At 43.3% G+C, this 22,593-nt stretch overlaps 3 protein-coding genes across 18 annotated transcripts in view; 1 reads left to right on the forward strand and 2 right to left on the reverse strand.

Annotated features, from left to right (window-relative positions):
• DNAAF11 (dynein axonemal assembly factor 11) overlaps positions 1 to 1,968 on the reverse strand; it is a gene marked incomplete at its 5' end in the record, with an annotated part of 36,148 nt that extends 34,180 nt beyond the window's left edge. For both annotated transcript variants that reach the window (XM_080377888.1, XM_080377886.1), the window contains one exon: positions 1,911 to 1,968. In XM_080377888.1, coding sequence (XP_080234014.1) covers positions 1,911 to 1,968 — 58 coding nt within the window. The remainder of the gene's footprint in view (positions 1 to 1,910) is intronic.
• On the reverse strand, positions 1,844 to 22,030 carry TMEM71 (transmembrane protein 71; the record flags this gene model as incomplete). 4 transcript variants are annotated; one of them, XM_080377902.1, is made up of 6 exons in its annotated part: positions 21,788 to 22,030; positions 6,282 to 6,453; positions 4,047 to 4,216; positions 3,350 to 3,529; positions 2,731 to 2,806; positions 1,844 to 1,968 (listed from the first exon to the last, which is right to left on the reverse strand). In XM_080377902.1, the coding sequence occupies exons 1-6, from the start codon at positions 21,807 to 21,809 to the stop codon at positions 1,938 to 1,940; spliced, it is 651 nt and encodes a 216-aa protein (XP_080234028.1). In that variant the 5' UTR covers positions 21,810 to 22,030. The 4 variants fall into 4 exon arrangements, with proteins under 4 accessions (XP_080234028.1, XP_080234030.1, XP_080234027.1 ...); XM_080377904.1 differs by lacking the exon at positions 21,788 to 22,030 and having other exon boundaries at positions 4,970 to 6,435; XM_080377901.1 differs by lacking the exons at positions 1,844 to 1,968; positions 21,788 to 22,030 and having other exon boundaries at positions 2,727 to 2,806; positions 6,282 to 7,755.
• A 230-nt stretch (positions 22,031 to 22,260) lies between these two features.
• PHF20L1 (PHD finger protein 20 like 1) overlaps positions 22,261 to 22,593 on the forward strand; it is a gene marked incomplete at its 3' end in the record, with an annotated part of 61,561 nt that continues 61,228 nt past the window's right edge. For 5 of the 12 annotated variants that reach the window (XM_080377867.1, XM_080377872.1, XM_080377870.1 and 2 more), the window contains exon 1: positions 22,263 to 22,416. Of the gene's footprint in view, positions 22,417 to 22,593 lie in introns of all 12 variants that reach the window. The other 7 variants (XM_080377876.1, XM_080377877.1, XM_080377878.1 and 4 more) reach the window with 4 other exon arrangements.

Raw genomic sequence — 22,593 nt, forward strand, 5'->3', positions numbered from 1 at the left:
TGTAGGACTTCTTGTCTGAGCAGGTAACTTCTCACTTGTGATGAGCATAAAAGAAGCATTCTCTGTGCACTAGTGACTGAAAAGCTCTCAGAGCATATTTGTTTTCCTCTTGTGAAGAACATCTTTGTTTATGACTCAGGGTTAAACTATTCCAGAAAGCAGTACTTTGGAGCATGCGTCTGCAACACACTAGTCCTAACCTGGTGGACTTGAATTTATTGGGCATGACATAGTAATAAAGTGTAATATACCATCCTTGAGTATCCGAGGTATTGGGCCAAGACCCTTGGGTGCTCAAAACACGAGACTATCATTGCAATATGGCTCTCCAGGTTGTGCTGTCTTGTCTCTAACTTCCAATATACTCAACTCAAAGGTTAAGAGGTCTGCCAGATAGACATGTTGCCCTTGGGACACATTGAGCTCCTGCACCCTGACTCAGTTTCAGAAACAATGTCCCTTTTGAGCTTCACTTTCACCACACAAAAATTCAGATAAGCCCAAATGTTTTTAGTCTTGGCAGCATTTTAGATTTTACCAACTCCAAGGAATTTTCTGATACATAGAAAGTGAAAGAATGGTAATTCATAAATCCAGCACAAGCACACATGCTTTCAGCATGGAGCCCTACATGTAAGCTTGCTCACATAATTCAGAACTGAATATGGAAGTCTTTTTCTCCAGGATTTAGAAGCTACAGCTTTGTGCAAAGCTTGAAATAAAGCAGTTTGAAACAGCAACATCAGCACCTTTATTCAATGGATCAGACCGATTTAATACTTCTAAGACATTTACCAGACTAAAATATAAGCCAAAGGCAAGGTCTGACTTGCACCTAATGATGTATTGGGTTAGAAGGGCCAAGTCATATCAGTTCTGTAGTCCCTGAAAGGTGTTGATGGGCCTAGCACCATCACCTAGCTGTTCTGATTTTTTCCAGTGGGGAAAAAAAAAAAAAAAGGCTTGGTTTGTTGGCCTGCAAGTGCACTTCACTTCAATGCAAAGCTCAAAAGCAAACCTCAGGATTCATAAGAATTTACTATACTTGGTTTGTCTCTGCATCTTCATGTTGTGGCATATTAGGTTTATCTTCTTTTTTCTGCAATTGAATAGGTGTTACAACATAAATTGCACATTATGAAAAGGCAGTTTTTCAAAATAAACAGAAAGTTTCTATGAATACTGTCCTCATTTCAGCTGGGATAGATACAGTGCTGTGTTTTGGCTCTGATGTGAGAAAAATGCTGATAGGACACTGATGGTTTTAATTGTTGCTGGGTAATGTTTGTACTAAGCCAAAGATGTTTCTGTTTCTTGAGCCCTGCCAGTGAGAGGGCTGGAGAGACACAAGAAATTGTGAGGGGGCACAGCCAGGACAGCTGACACGAACCAGCCAAAGAGGTATTCCATACTGTATGACATCATGCTGAGTATATAAACTAGAGGAAGAAGAAGGAAGGGGGGGATGTTTGGAATGATGGCGTTTGTCATTGCAAGTAACCCTTAGGTGTGATGGAGCCCTGTTTTCCGAGGATGGCTGAACCACCTGCCTGCCCATGGGAAGTGGCGAATGAATTCCTTGCTTTGCTTTGCTTTTTGTGTGTGTAGTGCTTTACATATTAAATTGTTCTTATCTCAAGCCTCAAGTTTTACGTCCCTTTCCAATTCTCCTCCCCATCCCTCTGTTTGAGGGGAAGCGAGCAAGTGGCTGTGTGGTGTTTGGTTGCTGGCCGAGGTTAAACCATGACAAATACAAATCAGTAACAGGAAAAGCCAAATCCTCCATCAGTAACTTCAGATAATGCCTGCTATCTTTTGACATGAAAATAACAGAAGGACTCTCTCCTTCCTTTTCTTAATGTAAAATTTCTAAATTCTTCTATTCATCACATGACACTGGAGCCACTTACCAAAAGTTAGTTGCTTTGGAAAATGTGTCAAGTCCAAAGAAAGATGACACAGCAGCATCTTGGGACAAAAGAAATGTGAAATTCAAATGCAAAATCCTGTAACTGATTGAAGGTTACATTCTGTCCCCATATGCCAACATACTGCTCTTATAAGCATTAATAAAAGCTGTGGATATACATCCAATGATGGATTTTGGTCCTCAGATGTGACTCATTTAGTAAAATATTTTGTGTTGAATATAAAGAAAATCTGTACTTACAAACTAAAATTATCAGCAACAAAGTGGAAGCCAATGCTCCCAGAAAATACCTTAGAACACAATAATACCCATAAAGGTTAGAAAAACCCAAGAGATGCACATTGGGTTAATAGACATGAAGCCTGGGTGGGAGGAGAGAAGGTTCTTGCAGATGAACCCTCTGAACTCTGGTAGGTCAATTGCAGTTTGAAACTTTAAATTACTTAAGCCATTGAGGATAACTACCTAGAAAGAAAAAACAGCATTCCCAGACTGAAAGAATCACCTATGTTGGTCACTTAGAAACAGATGGATCCATTCTGGTTCTTCTCAGCCTTTCAGAACCCCTGCCCCAAGCACACTTGACATAGTGGTTTTCACATCTGTATACATATTTCTTACTTTTGTGCATATCTGTATAGCTCAGATATTTGCCTGCATTGACTGTTATGTGAAAAAATGTTTTCACAGTAAGATACATCTAACTTTGAAAACGTGACCCTTAATTTATGTTTTATTCACCAGTTGAAACAGAGTAAGTACTAATATCAGAAACAACAAATCAAAGAAATAACAATTACCTTGTACACATTGAAATTATTAAATGCATGATCAGTGCAGCCATCTGAGAAAGGACATTTTGCACTGCCCTGGATTCTAAAAGACAATTCAGAAGGATTATTTTCACGAGTTTTCAGGAAAGTAAATATATGACAGGAGGTGTTTGCAAAGACTGCCTTCAGCCTGTGAGGCCAGCCTCTTCAGTTTCTTTTTAAGGGAGTTTGCTTACAGTGATTCAAAGCAGAAACCTAATTTTCATGCTTTGAGTGTCTCTCAGGAGTCTTCCCACCCCCCACCACAGAGAGACTATGCCCTCCATGCTCTCAGAAAACAAGCCTTTCTGAATAATTGCCTGTTTCAGTTTTTGCTCCCATGCCCTTTCCTCCATTTTCCTCTTCACTTTTTTCTTTTTCCATTTATCACTGAAAATAGGAGAGGCAAAGATGTGAGCAGGAAGGAATGAACAAGTAAATATAAATGCTAAGATTTTATTTTTAATCAGTCATTTAAAAGGTATGTTTCAGGAAATAGGTTCAATTCTGCAAAGGGGCCATATCAGTATTTTTAATGCACTTTATTATGCATTTTTAATGCATAATATTTTAAAATAAGACACATCAGAATAAGAATGTAACATACTTGCATTGCTCGAAGTCTCTTCATTTGCATTAATCATAAATGGAGAGCAGGATTCTGAAGCACAAAATGGTTTCTTGGGCTGAAGAAACTCATCACCTTTGGTGAGAGAGGCTCCATTAGATGCTAGAGTTTGCCTCTGTGGCACATGGCTATTACAGTCAGAAGAAAAGTCCGAATCACCTACAAAAAGCACATATACAACTGAGATTACACAAAAGAAGAGCTTTGAGCCTTTGTGTTAATGAATTGGGGGTGGGGGGTGGATTAATTAATTAATTAATCACAGGGATGTTTCCAAATTGTTAAGGGTAGGGAATTGGCAAGTTAAATGTATGTATGCAGGAGAAAATATGCAGAGTAATGACAAAACTGCATAGAGCATAACACAATGAAGCTATCCCACCAGCCAGGTAAAAGCTGACTGTGCCAGATGTTAATGACAGCAGCATAAACATCACTGGTGACAACTTTGGATCCAAATTCAGTTTAAAAGGGTTTTTTTGGCACAAAGGTCTTTGCGGATTCATACTCTGTTTTAAAGCCCGGAGCTCAATTCACCACTTACAATTCTGTCATTCTTTACCTGCACATCTCGGCAGACAGCCTCTGCACAACCTATAGAAAGAGATACCCAAGCCCCACTAAATACAGACTGTAATGTTGTAGCTCCATTACTTGGCACCCGATCAGGGCTTACCAGTATCATTCTGACTGGCTTTTAGTTTATGGAATCCGTCAAGCCAAGGATCATCTACATGAGAGGAATCCGTATTGCTGAGGACGGTGCTGCTGAGCCATGACCTGGAGGCACTGAGATTGAACAAACTAGCAAGAGAGTGACAGATTTTTTTCCTTCGCCTGAATACACTAGAAAGAAAAGACACATTGTCAAGTAATAGAGTTAATTACTCTTGTTTAGTGGAGACAGAGCTCTAAAGCTTGCAGGACTGACATGAAAGACCCAGGTTCTGGGTGCTGTTCCTAGCCGTGTTCTTGGCCCTGGGTATGTCACCAAGAATGACTGCTGCACCCTGCAATAACGTCAGCAAATGTATTAACAGAGCGGCAATATATCATGCTATTGTGATACTGGATGTACTACAGTTATTGGGCTCTACTACTACTGTGAGCAGTCTCATACTACCCACGAGTTTCACCCTATCGTATCCCATTTGGTGCAGCCTGAATCCACTGTACTTTCTGGAACTACATTTTATATACCTTCCTAAACGGATGTTTTTCTGAAATCACAAGATTTTTCCCTGAGTAAGAATTCCAGGACGAGACCTTTTTCTTACTTTTTTCTTATTCCTTATCATGGTAACACATCATTGGCAAAATGAGCTGTAGCTCTCCTTTTTCGTTATTGCACACAACTCCAATTACAGCAACAACTGTGTGCTGAAGAGTTTTTGGGTAGTAAGGTTAGACATGACTGAAAATCAAGTTATTTCGACGACTGCACTCTCCAAACCAAATCAGTTGAGATGCTCCCATTAAGAAGCAATGCTGACCTTATGCTAAGCAAAATGTAGCCAGCCACACAGATTCCTCTGGATAAATCCAGAGATCTGGAGGCAATTGCCAACACTGAGTAAAATCTGCATATAGGTCACTTACCGGACTAAATTCTCTTTATATGTAACACTTGTCTGGGATGGTGTCAGTGTTATGTTGCCCTCCTCATCAGACAGAAAACTGTCTTCCATCAAAATGTAATAACCATTAGAAAGTAGTCGAGGGCTGAGGTGACATGTGGAAAGGGAGCCTGCCAGAGGATTAGTGGAACAATATTCTTAGGCAGGGTCATTGTCCAAAAAGGTGCGAGCATAACTGAAAGGGAGAAATTAAACCCTCCAATTTAGTGAATGTCTAGACAGAGCATACCCATGATTTGATAATAAAAAATTTACATTACCAGCTGATGGGGGCTGGTAATGACATAGATTTAAAATATGTGGATATAATAATGATATTACTTCTGGACCTAGGGGGTTTCAGCCACCCAGAGTGTGCCTGCATCACACTTTACAGAGCTTCAGATTACAGGAGGGCTTCATGCCATGTGGTGCGTGCCACGAATGCATGGAGCTAGCTTGAATTGAGAAGTGCAAGGTGTATTTCTGTGGCAGTGCACTTGGCCAAGGAGTCCTGCTAGATCTACACTTACCTGGAGCTGTCAGAGTATTAGACTATTTTTTTGCTTCTCTGAGTTACTCTGCATGGCACAAACCTGAGTGCCTCTGAACCTGGCAGGATTTGTTTGCTTTTTATAATCTAGCCATACTTAATGAAGATTTGAGGATACATGACTTTCAATTCTCACAAATCCTAGAACACAATGCAGCTAGAACAACATGGGATAAAGTCTACACATGGTGATAACTTCATCCAGCACTGCAATATAATTGACTTTGAGATGAAATACAGCACAGAAAAACACACTATGTGGTATTTAAAATAGGGGTACCTCAGAGTACTGTAACGACAGAGGTGAAAGGATCTAAATATTTCAGACATTTAGCTCAAGTAAAAATGGGTTTATGGATAGTCCTTTCTCCTCAAGATCTTTGAGTTCCAAGTGGCCATGCAGTGACATCTGTGGAAAGAATAGACTGGATTGATTCAGTGGCTGACGTGGGTTTCAGTAGCAGTTTAACTATCCCATATGGCATGTCACACAGGGAGACTGTAATTTCAGTGGAGGGAAAAGCAGGTGGAACAGAGGTACTCCAAAACCTTGTAATTGCCAAGCTAATGCTTCCAATCTCCACAGCAGTATTTCTGGACTTTCATTTAAAGCAGTAATTAAATTAAAATCAGCACTACAAATCTAAGTATTTAGTTTTGTATAAAAAAAGCCCCAAAGGGATTTTACAACATCTCCAATGAAATAAAAATAAAATTAAACAAGTATAATTTTCCTCAATACCTTGGAAAAATATGTTGTGAGAGGCTGCGTCTATGTTCACCATTAAACGCTGCTGAATCTGCAGAGGCAAAGGCCAAGTAAGAAGGAGTCATTATATCCAGTGACAGCTCAAACAGCTGATAGGTCTTCACTGACAGAAACCTTATGCATATCAAAAAGATCATAAAAGAAGCTAAAAAAGAAAAGGACATTAAGGGAGACATTAGAGGAGATAAAACAGATGAAAGATTGTGGGAAAAATGTAGTGTATATAGGAAAGTCATCTCAACCAGGACAACACAGAATCAGAGCCAATCATAATCAGACACTTGTACACTGCACAGCTTACAACCTTGAGAAAAATAATTATGGACACAAATGCAATAGCTGCAGTAATTTTATGTGTTTTCCCAGAAACCTACTTCATGCAAAAATTAGTACATGTACTGGTGATAGATAAAGAGTAGAATGGAAGTACCCCCATTACAATATATTTTTCAGATGAAAATTGCAGATATAGCACAAACAGGCATAGGGATAGCAACACTGACAAAGATTTGACAATAATACTGTGGCAGGATACTAAGGAAATAGGATTTGTCTGGATTACCATGGATCAAGTCTGCAAAGTGCTACCAGATGTTCAGCATCTGACAGAATCAATCTTAAGAAATATGAGCAATGGTTATCCATAGAAAGAATTTATGTCTGCAATTACATGGAAAGATAAAAGATATTATCTTTCCCTGTAATACCTTGCCTCTGCTGTATCTTTAGATCTTCAAGCTTACAATAGCATTAGTAAATGCCCACCATTCACCTACAAGAGGAGATAGGTCTAAGAGAAACTTTTTTTTTTTTTTAAAATGTTCAATTACGAGCTGAGGTAAAGAAAGGACATGAAGGTCAGTGTTTCCACTTTGGTACTCTTTTTTATTTTTATCTGGAACTCAATTGTCAGTCACAGCCTAGATGTGAAGGCTGACTGAGCCTTGGGACCAGGCAGGGTCACCAAAGATAGGAAGTAAAACCTTCCAGAGTACTTTTTACCACTCAGTCCTATTACCCTACTCCCATACATGCTGTTTCTCCTACACTTTGGGGAAAAAAACCCAACCCAAACAGTTCACTTTACCATGAGAAAATTATGCTCTAACCCTTGCAAAAACAACATGAGGAAGAGACAACTGGAAGAAACTTGGTGGAGGTACAAAGAGATCAAGTAGTATTAGTCAGAATGCCACACAGCCAGTTGTACAAAAAGGGAGAGCAGTGGTGTATTTCATAGACTGACATGTTGTAGGCTTATTTTTTTCATATACAATTAGGTCCTGAAATAATTTCTCTTATTTTAAGTAAAATCATTATGTTAAAACTGTGCAAACACAAACTGAAAACCAAGAAATTAATCCAAACCCTACAAGAAAATACAGGCAGAACTCCATAGGTGGTTTTCAGATCTGGATATAAACTAAAATCAGCAAAATTCCAAATCTTATCAGTCAGACAAGATTTGTTCCACTACAGAGGTTTTTATTGAAAGCTCTGACAAATATGCACAAATTTACTTGCTCCTTGCGTCGATGCAACATGTGATACTCCATACATCTTGAAAAGGACTGTTTCATACATGCTGGGCTAACAGTAATATGGATTGTGTGTAAAAGCATTTACAAAGAAACAGAAGTATGTTTTATTTTGTCTTTTCTGAAAATTAGGATGTGTAAGATAGTATCTTCAATTACATAATTAGTTGTATTCTCACTTAGGCAAAAATGAATGATTCTAGGGCAGATTTGTTTGTAAAGGGATATAGAAATATACCTCACCATCAGTTATACCTGCTACAACTCTTCTGAGAGTGAAACTTTCCAGCAACTAAAACCCACAACACAGTTGTATTGCATGTGGGTTTTTTTCAGTTACAATAATATAAAGTAACAACTGCTAAAAAAGAGTAACTTTTAAGAATAGTATCTTACCTATGGGTAGTGCTTACACTTAGAAAGTGTTGGCACATACTAATCCAAGTGGCCATACAAACCACAGTCCTTCCTTTACTAATTTGAATTGTCTCCTAAATTTGCAAGTATGTCTCTGCAGGATGCTTATTTATCTGCCAGCCTCCAGAGAAGTAAAATCTAAGGTAAAATAGAGTAAATACATATGTTTATAAAAGAAAGCAAGAGCTATACATATGCAAATATATTACTGGGGAGGCGATGACTTTCCCTCTGCTGAAGAACAGTTAATAAGCAGTTGTAATTTGCTTTCAAACTGTTTTAAGTAATAATAATACCAAGCTTTTTTAAACATAGAACAGGCAATCCTATAGATTCTTTTGCTACCCTTGATCATGAATTTTCTTTCTTTCTTATGCATTAATGAAGAGGGTTCCTGAAAATCATAATTCAATCAATGCTGGAGAAAGCATGGAAACATTATGCTGTAGATAACGCTGCACAGTGTTCTGCTTTCATTTAATATTCAGTCCCATTTCTGGGCAATTAATAGCATGAGAAGCTATGGTAACAATATAAGCAAGCCAAAACAAAGCAACTCAACCACCACTGTATGATAAAGCAGTAATATTATATCTCTAATCCACAAAATGAGCATCAGTACAGAACCTTTAAACTATAACAGGAGAAAAGGCCAACAGCTTTAAGAAATCTCACTAAAAGTGAATCTGAGGTGAATGAAGCAATATTTTATGTCAAGAATTCAAATAAAAGTTTATGGAAACAATTCCCCTTGAATTTCAAAACAACCAAAAGCCCATGTCATAATATAAACAAAAAGTCACTGTCCAAAATCGTTGGTTTTAATTTCCTTTTCATCCAAAAATCAAATAAACCTCAGTGCCAATGATGCCCTCAATTGGTAGCCAGGAGTCCCCTGCCTATATTTACATTCTAAATACTTACATTAGTCTGTACCAAAATACAGTGCTAACTATTAAATTAGCTGAAGCCCAAGCAATCAGTTTAATTCTATTGTACCCATCAAACAAGTATCTACAAAGATAGGTTTTTTTGTTCGCACAGATCAGTCATTTTTGAAGAGTAGTCTAGTCCTTCCTCCCTGCAGGTTATGATAACAGTATTCACAAAAAAACAAAACTTCCTGAAGAGCGATATAGAAATTAATCCAAAGCTTAGTTATTCCTCAGCTGACAAATACATTAAGAGATATATATGGGCAAAATCTTCCAAACCTTGAAAATCCATTTCACTCTTAACATATGTATGCAAAAAAATTTCACACCACCAACATGAGAGCCTCTGAGATGTTAAGTGGAGGGTGCTCTTTCTGCAACTTCGTGGAAGAGATTAGCCCTGAGTCTTCGGAAAGGCAGTCCTATGAAGTCCCCTGTTTCCTTTTGAAAACACCCTGTGCAATCGGCGGCACAGAGGCAAAATGAGGTCATGCTTCCTGTAAAGTAGCCTCACATCAGAAGCATTCATTTTGAAAAGCAAACTGAAGATTAAGATTAGCCCAGTGAAAGCTTTTGCAGGCTGTTGCGAAAGACAAGATACACTATAAATAACATCTCATTCCAATGATGAAATGGAGAACAAAGACCGAACCTTTTCTCATAAAGAAAAGTGACGCAGATTTTTGTTTCAGCTTTACTTTTCTACCTCACCCAGAAAACCCTGAAGTGGTATACCCAAATCACTCAGTTTGTTGAAATACTTGTGAGCCTGATGGGCTTTGATGTAGGAAAATGATCCAGCTACCAAAAAAAGCTGTGTATGGTAACAAGACATTTTGCAAAAGCACTATTATGTGCATTTGGTGAGAGTTCAGAGTTGCTTAAGTTTCACGGTCAAAAACATTATTGTGAATACATACCATGCAATGTTAAGGTACATTCCTTTGAAAGGAGAAAGGAATAAAGCCATTTGTAAACATATTAATTGTTCCACTCTATATGTTTCATACTTATGTAAGGTATCGATTCATCATACCTTAAAGCATACAAAAATAAAGTCAAATCAACATAAAGGAAATGGACCCTGAATAAGATGTCCTAGTAATCAAAATAATTTGTCTATAGAACTCTTACAAATGTAATATAAATCAGCTGCTTGACACTGAAGAATTATACAACCTTAGGGAGCAAAACTTCGTCTCCAGACAAATAGGTAGAACATGCTTGTAGGTATTTCTCCTGATGCTTGTATGTAACAGTGACAAAAAGAAAGCATAAATCTAGTAAAATATGATTTATTTGATTTAACGATAGGGTTTTTTTTTCCCCTGGAGAAGGAAAAATACTTCCACTGATAACAAAGGAATGTAAATTCTCACCTCACAGAAAAGGGAACAAAAATAGCAATTAGGCAGTTAGGATGCTACAAAAGACCTTCTGTTTGGGAGCTAAACTAAAATAAATATTTTAAGGTCCTTTTGCTCAAACTTGAAATACAGGGATATGTTTGTTCTTCACTCCTTTTATTTTAGTGGAATTATGCCAATGAAGAAATTTAGTCCAACACTATTTCCATGCATGCATGGGCTTCACTACAGTAGGATTTCCCTGTCTCCCTGCCTCTCTACAGGCAATGGACATAAATTCCCCATGGTCTTTAAAACTAGGTCACCTACTGAAGAATGTCTATGCATACATTAATTTACTTCTCGGGTGTATTTCTGGTTTCTTTTTATATTTGACTCAACAGGAAGCAGTTAATTCTGAGCTTGGGCTGCGTTTTTGTAGGAAAATTGGCATTTCATTTTTGTCTATATAGTTAAATTATATTGTGTCTATATCATATTTAGACTTAGAGATGTTTTCTTTTTTAATCACTACCATTCATCACTATTCCACAAGTTTCTGACGCATAAACTTTGTGCATTAGTGAATATTTTATTGGTAGATGTTAGCCTATAATTTATATATATACACACACAGAGGTTTATATACAGCTTTTTTTGTTGTTGTTGCTCTCCCTGTTGCTTCTCAAACTGCCCAACCCACCTCAAGCCCCACCTCAACTATCAGATTTCAAATTTGAGAAAATGAATATGCTAACAAGCTTGCTGTTCAGTAGTTTTATGCTTGTTGCATAAAGTTCAACCCACAAAAGGAAGGAAATGAGATTACAGTCTGGAACACTGCATATCTTTCCACTCTTCTCCTAGGCTTACTCTGCTTTTGACACTGCTAATAAAGAAGAAAGCATATTGCTAGTGGGAAACATATTGTGTGGGTTCTGGCAGCCCAAGAAAGGCAAGGCTGGTGGGACCTCCCTGCCTGAGGTTCTACCAGCTTCAAGCCTGAGCATGTATACATGGTAGGCACATGCACACAGAACAAGTGTATACACCATATATATACATACATACACAGCTGGCCACACAGATAACAAAGGCAAAAATAGAGAGCACTCACCCAGACAGCACTGACGGCCTCATCCTTCTCACCTCTCTGGCTGAACAGAACAGAGGTCCACTAGTGAGAGTACAGAGATACACACAGCTGCACAAGCTGGATCCCTTCAGCAACTGAGCTCAGACACTCCACCTGCCCAGCAGTTGCCCCAGATCCCAGTCTCCCCAGTTGCTGGCACCTGAACATTTGAGACCTCAGGGACACAGCCTCACTGCAGGTGTTGGTACAGACCACCACACACTGAGGTACAGCTGGTCAGGACCCCCTGGTCCTCAGCAGCCCACTCCCTATGTCATTGCCCGTAGAGACACCCCTGGCCATAACACGTCCCATGCTCCCAGGCAGTAACCCCCCTCAGTCCTAAAGGTGCTCTGGTGGTCACTCATCTGGGTGGGTTTCATGCCTGGACACAAGGACTGAGGTTCCTCTGGGACAGCCCTGGGAGAGGCCCACACAGGTTGTTCCTTCCCCTGAGTCCTTAATTTGGGTTCCCACTTGTCATTGTGCCCTTATGTTCCTCTGGCCTGATGCAGAAGGGCCTTTGATGGGTTGACAGCTCCTGGAATGGGCCTGGGAGCAGCTGCAGTAGGGTATTATTTGGGTTTCCCTCCTGCTGTTGACTCTCTGTGCTCCTTTGTGGGTGTGCAGATCAGCTTTTAGCACTATTACTCCATAAGTCTGACATCTCACCAACCCACCGTGACGCACTGCAGTGCACTATTATGCTAAACATGCAATTTTCAGAAAGGGTGTTTTGCCTGGTAGAGTGAATTGAGTGGCTGTGTTGGAGGAACTAGAATGCTTATTGATAAAAGGCAGTCAAGAGCAATCTGACACTTCACTAATTCTCTGAATCTCCTGGAGAGCTCACAGCCTTTAGCTTTTCCACCAGCTTCAGTGACCATCAAATCAGGCCATTTGTCCATAGCACAGCTCTTTTCTAATGTTGTTTACATAGTACTCAACAGAAAAAAGTATTCTGAGATATCTGAAAATTAATTGAAACATTAAAAAAACTAGCAGGGGAAAGGCTGGTCGTGAGAACGTCAAAGCAGACACACTAGGTCAAACTGAAGGTCTATGAAACTCTCCCTGACGGCAGCCTTGCTGCAGGGAAAACTAAGACTCATTTTAATTCACCTTTGTGAATGATAACATTTTAAGCTAAGTGCATTCCTTTATGTAGCAGAACCACCTAGCAATGTTTGAGGTACTCTGGTAATTAAAAATAATCCCACAAATCCAGGCATTTTATTTCAATTTGAAGAGAAGGATGACCCTGCATAAAGTTAGCACTGCAGTTTACAGAACTGACACACCATATATGATTTTAATAAGCTTATCAAGTCAGCTGTATGAACAAAAATTTATTTGCTTTTAAAGAGGAACAAATTAATTTTTTATGTTATCAGATGGAAATCCCACTCCACCCTATCAGATACTTTCTTAGTTTCAGGCTTGATCAGGCAACACGGGTCATTTCTGTTTTGCTTGGTGGAGTACAATGCATAGACTTGCAAAACTTAGAATTAGCTCTGAGCTTGCTGATACATCCACACTGCTTGGATCTCAACAACAGCGTACCTGCAACAATGCTATGTCACCTACCGCTGCATTACAGTACACACACAATCTAGACAGACAAAAAGTGTTTAGAAAGGATCCAGATCAAGCAGACCCAGAATGTGCAATGATACTGCTCTGTGCAAAGCCATGACCAGTCTGTATTGCATCTCCTTGCTCTGACCATATCGTATCAGAAGGAAATTTGGTTGGTATATAACTTGATGTAGACATGGGAATATGCTTGAGAGGAATTTTACACAATTTCACATGAAGATATAAGAGCAGTATAAAAGCATACATGGGGAAAAGAAGTGCTTCCATTAGAATCTGCAACTCCCTCACCTTGCATCCAAAAATACTGCTTCTTTTAAAACTATTTTATCAGAGAAAGAAAACAAAAAGAACAGGCTAATACTCAAATCCATCAGTCAAGATAGAAATTATTTGAGGTCCCTAATCGACCTTGGCTGGGTCCTCATTAGAGTTCTTTGTGAATTTCCTCACAAGAAGATCTGACTATTACTGAACAAAAAGGTAGGGACACTAAGAAAAGCAACAAACACATCTGTGCTAAAAGCTGGCTGACATGATTTTATTAAGGATTACAAAAGTTAGAATTGGCACTCCATAGCATCTACAGTGACTAGAAGCAGCCAGGATATGGACAGCTGTTGGCCAGTTATGTTCTAGAAGGATCTTATTTGCAGAGAATAGAAACATTAATGCACTGATCACTGATCTGAATGGAGAACAAGTGGGAATCGGGCTTCAGGTGGCAGAGGAAGTGCTGCATGAATGGTGTGTTTGTGGTGCCAAGGCTAGCAGGTTATCAAGCTTCCAGCACAAACCTACATGCAGCATCTTAGGACACCCAGACTGAGAAGGAAAAGATGGGGACTAAGTTAGGTAGGACTGTATGGGTAGACTGATCACTTTCAGCTCTAAAGGGTATAAAAGGGCATGTCCACACCCAGCACAATGTGGCCAAACTAGGAAGAACCCATAAGACATGGTGAAGACTCGACTGCCCACATTCCTTGTCTTTCGTGTCACCACAGTTAATGCTGGACAGATCACCTGCACAGCAGCACCTTGGTGGCTGAAAGCTGAACAAACCACCAACATACACACAGCTTTAGGGTACCACCTAGGTGCTCTAACTAGACACATAACATTTGAATCTTTGGTTGGGAGCTTCCTTGTTACATTATGAGTCCCAAAGTGAAAATTAATGTTCCTCTGGTGGCAGTGATGTGCTGTTGATCAGTGTACCTGCCAGTCCTGAAGTGATCTGCACGGACAATGGTGGAAGGTCTTGTACTGATGTGCAGTAACGCTTTTGGCCAACATATAATTCTAAAGGTTCATGGTACGTTTTATACCTACTGAAAATCTATAGTTGAGAAGGTGTTGGAACTGCTGGTTCCTGAGACAACAGTACTGGCAAAATACTGATGATATTGATGTCATGGTCATTTCTATGACAAATCACACTGACTGATGCATAAATAAAGACAAATAACAATTGACATTTATACTCCAACAACATTCTTTTAAATGCCTGTCTCCCATGTGCTGTTGTACACGGTACTCTTATCAGTTGTCTTTCTATCTGTATGACTACCGTAACCTGACAGTGACTGAGCTCCTCTCTCCTTGTATGCCAGTAATTAAGCAAAGTCTAAATTGGTGAAGCTTCTACTGAGAGCCTGCAGGCCTTTGTGGAACCATTTGCAATTTTTCCAGCTACGCCTGTGCCATACCTACTTTTTGCATTTCCAGCTAGATTGAAACTGATGTCCTGGACTAATTCAACTGCTAGGGAGAGGAAAATCACAGGCAGCCCTGGTATCCAGTGGAGGATCATGATATGCTAGAGCTATAGTGGGTTTATAGCTTGGATGCTCTATAGCATTGCATAAAGATCAAGGATTTGAATGTGGTCTACAAGGCAATTGAGGACAGAGACCAGAACTCTGATAGCCTTCCAGCAACCTGTCCTTGCGATGCCAGCACAGATCCAGTGGCCAAGTATCAAGAAAGAAATTATTCCTCCCATAAACAAATGTTTTGCAAGCATTTTAGAGGCAGGGTTGGACACTAAGGGCTAATCTCTTAACTGACAACCATCCTTAAGCCCTTGAGAACACCCCAGTTTTCACAGGATCACAAAGGAGACAGGAAAATATCACACTAGTTTTACAAAGTGATTGGTATTTTCTGCTGGCAGATGTGATGTTTTGTCATTCTCACTCTTGGACTCCAGGAAGCTGGTCAGATATGAGCTCTGGTTTTCTGTTATCCTTCAGTCCAAGTTGCAAATTCTCTCCACACATCCATGTTGGCAACCTGACTACAAAACTATCCTTGCTAGACTGCATGATTTGCAGTGATTTGCCCGTTAGTCTCTCTTCTCCTCTTCCAGTACTCCACAATATCATTATGATGGCAATGAACATCCAGATGCTGAGTACTCAAACAGTGACTCCAACACAATTGTTGTCTTGGCAGGACATTCCTTCTGTCCCTTTCCCTTACTCACCCTGAGGTCAGCTCTCAAAAGTGGGAGACCATGAAAAACTTACCACTGGGATATGTTTGTGAGTCCAGTGCTCTGTTGATTCACCATAAAGTATATGATGAATTTCAGTCTCACAGGGAAATAATCTAGGAAATCAGTGCATAATGAGAGCAGGTATTAGCACAGCTTTTGCTCAGTACTGTAATCAACAAGGCTCTGAAAGAAACTTCAGTAAAATATTTACTGATGTGTTCTAATCTACAGAACATCCTCTAAAACCAAAACACAGTCCAAGACACATGGCTGCAATATGTAAGGCAGAAGTAAGCAACACATTGCACAGTACTATTCCTGAGACAAAAGCATGATTAAACCTCCAGAGGTCTAACATTCATTGCAAAACAACATTCATAGCACAGCGAATGTTGAGTATGCCCCCATGAAATATCAAACAGATACACAGAAAGTGGTATAACCAGGCTGTAACATGGCACAGCAAAGCTGCCTTCATCCCTAATGGGTAGTTGCTCCCTTCCAGCCATGCAGAGTATCAGGATGTACCATTCTGCTAAGGGTAACATTCTGCTAACTTCACCTGCCTCCCAGGATTTCCTTTAACCTCCATCAACAGTCACTGTTTGCTCTTTCTTCTCTTTCTTTGTGTGGATTTGGGCTTCTTTCACTAGTGCTGGAACTGCCTGTATAAATACAAATCTCATTATCCACCTGGACTTAGCAGATTTCACCCCTTAGCATCCTCAAATTAACGTACTTCACTCTTACAATTCTGCTAGTAGCAGACCTTAGCTCTGGTTTAGAGCTTCATGTCACCTCTGCAGAATGCAGTGAAATACAGTGCTGTGGTTGCAATACCTGTCAGCAAACATACAGCTGTCTGGGAGAAACTATTTAGTGAGTTAAAGGCATTTTGCAAAGAACCAGTGAGCAGCTGAGCAAAAAATGTTCAGCTTCAGTGTCTTTCAAAACTGGAAAAGACTGGGGTTGGTGTCCCAAACCCAAGGGGTTACTATTTTGTTTGGTGTCCATGGCAATGGATGTCAGCTACTTTATTTTCCCATACAAGGCCAGATGCTCCAAAACTCAGCCACTTTAGGATCTTTCGCAGCATCTGGAAAATTTAGGGCTTTAAAAGGAAAAGAGAAGTGTTTGGTGAAAGAGTGGAAATCTTCACAAAAGAAGGGCAGAGAAACTGAAGAGGAGGACATAGCAACTGATGAGGCAAGGTGTCAAAATGGACCAAGGAAGAGGCATGAAAAGGGTAGATCATGACAGAGCAGAGCCAGGTTGTGACCAAGGCACATGGATAGAGCAGGACAGAGGTGCTGCTGCACATTTGCTAGGCTGAGGCTGTGCAGGCACCATTTAAATATGAGCACCAGCAGTCACTTTATATGTGTCTTCCCACTATAATAAGGGCAAAAGCAACGATGTAGTTTTATTCCATTGACTGTTACCTCATGATTGCAGTATCTGACATTTAAAATAGTTCTTTTATGGACTAACCTGATCGCCCACAAGAAAAAAATAAATTGCAAAATAAAAAAAGTGATGTCTGGGTCTCTCGCCATAGTATCTTTTTTTGCAGGTGTTTGATCATTCTCCCAGATCCTTCCTGAACACTTCCAGTTTTTTGATGGCTTTTCTGAACAGTAAGTTATTTTAGTATCAATGTACTGGTGCCAAGTGCAGAGATAATGTCACCTCTCTACTTCTACTCAGTATTTCCATGTGCATGTGCTTTGCAAAGACTGCATTAGTCTTTTCAGCATCAACAGCACATCATGAGCTCATGCTCAGCTGATTATTCCCCCTCCAAGTCTTTGTGAGTCACTGACTGGCAAGATAAAATCTCCTATCCAGTTTGGTTTTCAGTTTATGGTCTGCATAACATTAACAATGTTAAAGACATGCTTCATGACATCAAATTTAGTGAGGAGCAGAAGTAACGAAATTTCCTTTCCTGCTTCTCTGCCTTGTGATATTCTGGTGTCTGAAGGAGAGAGAGCACTGAGCCTTTCTATCATGGAAAGGTCGACACAGTCACTCTTCCCTGCCCAGTTGAGCATTTTAACAAAACATGTTGGGATAATGTCATGAGACCTCTGTCTCTGTCAAGCTTCAAGAAAGGGAAAACGGAAGGCAGGCATGCAATGCAACCATCGGAGATGGTTTAGTGTTAAAAGAATAAAAAAAGGTCTCGGCCAAATTTGCTACTCGTTGGCTTTATGGTGGAACATAGTAGCTGAAATGTGGTCCTGGACCATGCACAGGGTGGGGGAGGCACTGGGGTAGGCAGGTCAGGGCCAGTAAGGGCTCTGGGTGCCCTCAGGGGTACAGCGGGGCAGGGGTGAGTATACCTGGAATTGCAGAAAAGAAACAGGGACACTGGCTAAGCCTCCTTGATTTCCTAACTGTTCTGACAATAGTGCAACAAAATGTTGCCTCATACTGCTGGACCACAAGTGGGCTTCTGCTATTCTCAAGACAGCATGGTAGGAGTCACACCTAACACCTTGCACTGCAGTGTCCCTCCCTCTGAGTCCTTAATTTGGGTTCCCACCTGCCATTGTGCCCCTGTGCTCCTCTGGGCTTGAGGAAATGGGCCTTTGATGGGCTGATGGCTCATGGGACCTGCCAGGCCAGGGTATTATTTGGGCTCCCTCTTCTGCTGTTGTCTCGCTGACCTCCTTTGTGGGTGTGCAGATGAGGTTTTAGCCCATATAACCAAACATCTGGGGTTTGCTGCACCTCTACATCGCACCAGCAGCTCCACCTCCCTTTCCTGACAGCCTCAGCAGTGAGGTGATGCTCCTGGTGCCACACACTGCTCTGAGACCTTCTGATACCACAGCATAATCCAGTCTCCGGCAGCCAACAGAGCATGACTCAACCACCCACATGTACTCATCCCTATCCTCACTACCTCTTTTATCTTTCTCCCATTTCCTTCTTCTTTGACAGAAGCACCTTCACTTTTTTAACAGCATCCTGATGCTGCATGTTCATTGCCACTCGGAGAGGTGTCACTGTCAACACAAAACTTTCACCATCAAACCCTTTAAACAAAAGCCTGCATCAAAACTGCTCTCAGTGTAGTAAGAGCTGGAAAATTAAAATAAATGCAATGGCAACCTTTTTACTAAAACGAGATAATAGTGTTCCCCCCCCCCCCTTTTTTTTTGTTTTGCTTGCTTTGTTTTTTATCAAGCTTTCTTCCTCCTTCAGTCTCTTCTGCTTGCCACCACCATCTAGAAAATGGTAACAGGGAAAAATTAAAGGAGGAATAAAAAATCCCACAGCAAGTAAATACTCTAAAATATCTCACTGCACAGTCTCCCTATAAAGACTCTTCAAGTGGGAGGCAGCCTCACAGCAAACTAACCAAAGCGGATGGGTTGACCTCAGACAGCAGCCAAACACCCACACAGCCACTTGCTTACTCCCCTCGCAGTGGGACAGGACAGAGAAGAGGAAGAACAGAAGAGAGAATGTTTGTATATCCAGATAAGGACAGTTTCGTAAGTGAAGGAAAGCAAAAAAACCCCAACCCTAAACCAAACACTTCCTACCAGCCCCCTGCCTCCTCAAATAATGCAAAGGCAATTACTCACCACCTCCCATCAGCAGACCCAGGCCCAACCAGTCTCCCAGCAATGGACACCTTGGAAGACAAAACCCTCACCATTCTTATTCCTCTGCCCCAGCTTTTCTTGTCGAGTTTGACATTTTCAGCATAGAATATCCCTTTTCCAGTTCAGATCAACTATGCTGCCTGTGTCCCCTCCCAGTTTCTTGCCCACCCTCAGCCTACTTGCTGGGGGTGCAGACTGGGAAAAAAAAAGCAAGCTTTGATGCTGCACAAGTGTTCAGCAATAGCCAACACACTGGTGTGTTATCAGCACTGTTTTAGCCAAAGATCCAAAACATGGCCACCATACGAACATCTATGAAGAAAGTTAACTCTATCCCAGCCAGACACAGTCCAATCTCCACTCCTTGCTTTCACAGCATGTCTACCATACCCAGGTCCTACACTCTCCAATACATTCCATCAATCATGGATGCCTTCTCATCCTTTGACACAGATATCATTCCCTTAATCTGTGGGACATCCTCCAAACGTCCACAGAAGTCCAATCAATTCATTTGGTCCATGACTTGTGCTTCACGAAGCAGCTTTCCACTTCAGACGGTGTCACACAGTACAACAGGTTCCACTGGTAAACAGAGCATTTTCACTGCAAAAGCAATGCTTTTCACTTTCTGCTTATTTATTATACTCTTGGGCCCGAGCCGCCACCTCAGGTGATGCTCTGAAATCTCTGCCTCCTGGCCAAACTGTGACCTCTTCCAGGATTCATGGGCACTGCAGGTTCCCCATTTGAGCCCACTGTGTGATCAGTGCTACCCACTTACTCCACATAGCTTCGGTTGCATAAGGTACAGAGGGGACCCTACCTATGAACATCCAGCACAGCACAAGTACCTCAGACCCTTGATACCCCCAGTTCCCACAACCCTATATGTTGATCTTGGGTCTCTCCAGGTGTTTTCTGACAGAGGCTCCAGGTGAGGTCATGCTCCCCTGTCTGGACAGGCCTAAGGGCTACCACACAAACTGTACTGTCTGTCCTGCTGCTCTTTAGGGATGGGGGCGGGCTGTCCCATGCCGGGGGCAGGTGCCCCCCTGCCCGCTCTGTCCCTGCCCTCCTCAGCCGGGCAGGGGGGAGAGAATGTAACGACAGGCCCGTGGGTCGGGGTGGGGGCAGGGAGAGATCGCTCCCCAGTGACCGGCACAGGCAAAACCCAGGTCCGCCCCGGGGACAGTCAGAGCGGGACGGTGAGAAATAAAGCCGAACCTTAAAGCCCCTTCCGCAGCGCTCCCTTCTCCCCGGGCGCAGCTCGGCTCCTGCCCGTCCCTGCCCCCTCCCAGCAGCAGCGCAGGGCTCTGGGCAATGAGGGCCGCGCTCAGCTTATCGCTCCTCGTCTCCCCCGCTCCTCCTTCCTCTCTTTCCCTGCCGCAGCGTGTCCCCCCCGCGGGCGCAGCCCCCCCGGCCCGGCCGGCCCCAGCCCCCCCGCCCCCGGGGGCACAGGCCCTGCCCCAGCCCGGCCCCGGCCCGGGCTCCTCCCCGCGGGGCCACGGGCCCTGCCCGGAGCTGCCCCGGCGCCGCTGCCCGCGGGTCACAGCCCCCTGCGGGCACCCCCTGCCCCGGGGGGGGCCCTGCCCGGGCTGCGGGGGGGGAGCCGCTCCCCCGGGGGCTCCGCGGGCCGGGGGCGCCGTGGGCTGGGGGGGAATCTCTGCTCCGGGCCGGGAGCGGCTCCGGCCCCTCCGGCGCTGCAGGGCAGTTTCTCTCACGTACTCTCACTCCTCTCTTCAGCTCAGTTGTGCAGCATTTTTTCATCTTCTTAAATACGTTATCCCAGAGGCACTACTGGCTGGCATTGGCTCCATGGACGTTCTAGCAGCTTCTTACAGAATTTGCCACTGTAGCTCCCCCATTACCAGAACCTTGCCACCCAAACCCAATACACTTGAACAAGGTCTTCTTTCAGGTTACTCAAGGGAGGACTCATAAGCCGACAGTGACCCAGAACATGCAGTCTCCATACACCCAGTATGCAAAGGAAAGCCTGTTTTTTTGTTAGCTGGTAGAAACTTGACTGTTGTCTTAGCAATCGCATCCATGGGGATGTGATGATGCTGGTCTTGCCATAACAAGAACATTGGCAATATCTATCCAGGAGAAAAGGAGGAAGGGCTCCATGAGATGGTTCCCAGAGTTCTGGAATGGCTGCAATGCAGGGGCCAAATGCCAGGCTTGGCTCAAGGCCAGCACTTTGGCAAAAGCGGAACACAGTGATAAGCAGCACAGCCAACAGCTAAAGCTAACAGCAGCTATTAAGAAGCCTTGAGAGTTTAACCTTCAGCAAGAAAGGGAGCAAGTAATTCTCCACTGGGACAAGCAAGTAGCAGCCAAATAACAGCCCTAAGCCTAGTCTGGCACACCCAGACCAAACCTGTTGCTGTCTCCAGCCCCATACCAGGTTCTTCAAAGGGAAGGCAACAGGTTGGCCCCAGCAGCAGCCGAGCACCCACCTAGCTGCTTGCGCTCAACAGGGAGAAAACCTGGGGGCTGAGATAAGAGCAGATATCTCTGTGGGCAGGGAGATAAATACAGGCTACTGCCGTGTGCCTCCACCAGCTGCCAAGCACCCAGCCAGCTGCCAGCTACCCCCACTCCACCTGCCACCTCGGAGGCTATTCTTCCTTCCTTCCCCCTCTGCCCCGTTTTTATGGCCGAGCTGGCGGTGTGGGCGGGCGGGTCGGCCTCGCCTCACCCGCGGCCCCGCAAGTACCGCGCACGCGCGCTGCTGCTTCCCTTTGTCTCCCTCGTCAGGCCGCCCCCCCGTCAGGCGGCGGAGGCTCCGCAGTCACGTGGCGGGGGCGGTGGCATGGCGGCGCCGAGCCGCGCCTCGCGGGTCTGTCGCGGGGTGGTGACGCGCCGGCGGGGCGCGGGGAGGATGGGGCTGTGAGGGTGGCCGCCGCGCCGGACACCCCGCGCCGCGCCGAGCGGGAGCAGTGGGCGCCGTGCCGGGGCTGTGGGTTGCCGCAGGCCCTGCCGCTGCCTTGCAAGTCGGAGGAGACGGTAAGGAGCGCGGAGAGGGCGCGGGCGGCGGGGCGGGCGGCTGCGGGCGGTGGTCCTCTCCGGGCGGGCCCGGCGCGGCGCGGGGCTCCGGCGCCCCCCTTACGGCGCCCGGGCTTGGCGGGGCGGTGCCCGCGGCCCTCCCCGCGCTGGGCCCTGCCCGCGGGCCGGGGGCGTCCG

The sequence above is a fragment of the Falco punctatus genome, assembly GCF_963210335.1.
Source record: "Falco punctatus genome assembly, chromosome: 3".
NCBI lineage: Eukaryota > Metazoa > Chordata > Aves > Falconiformes > Falconidae > Falco > Falco punctatus.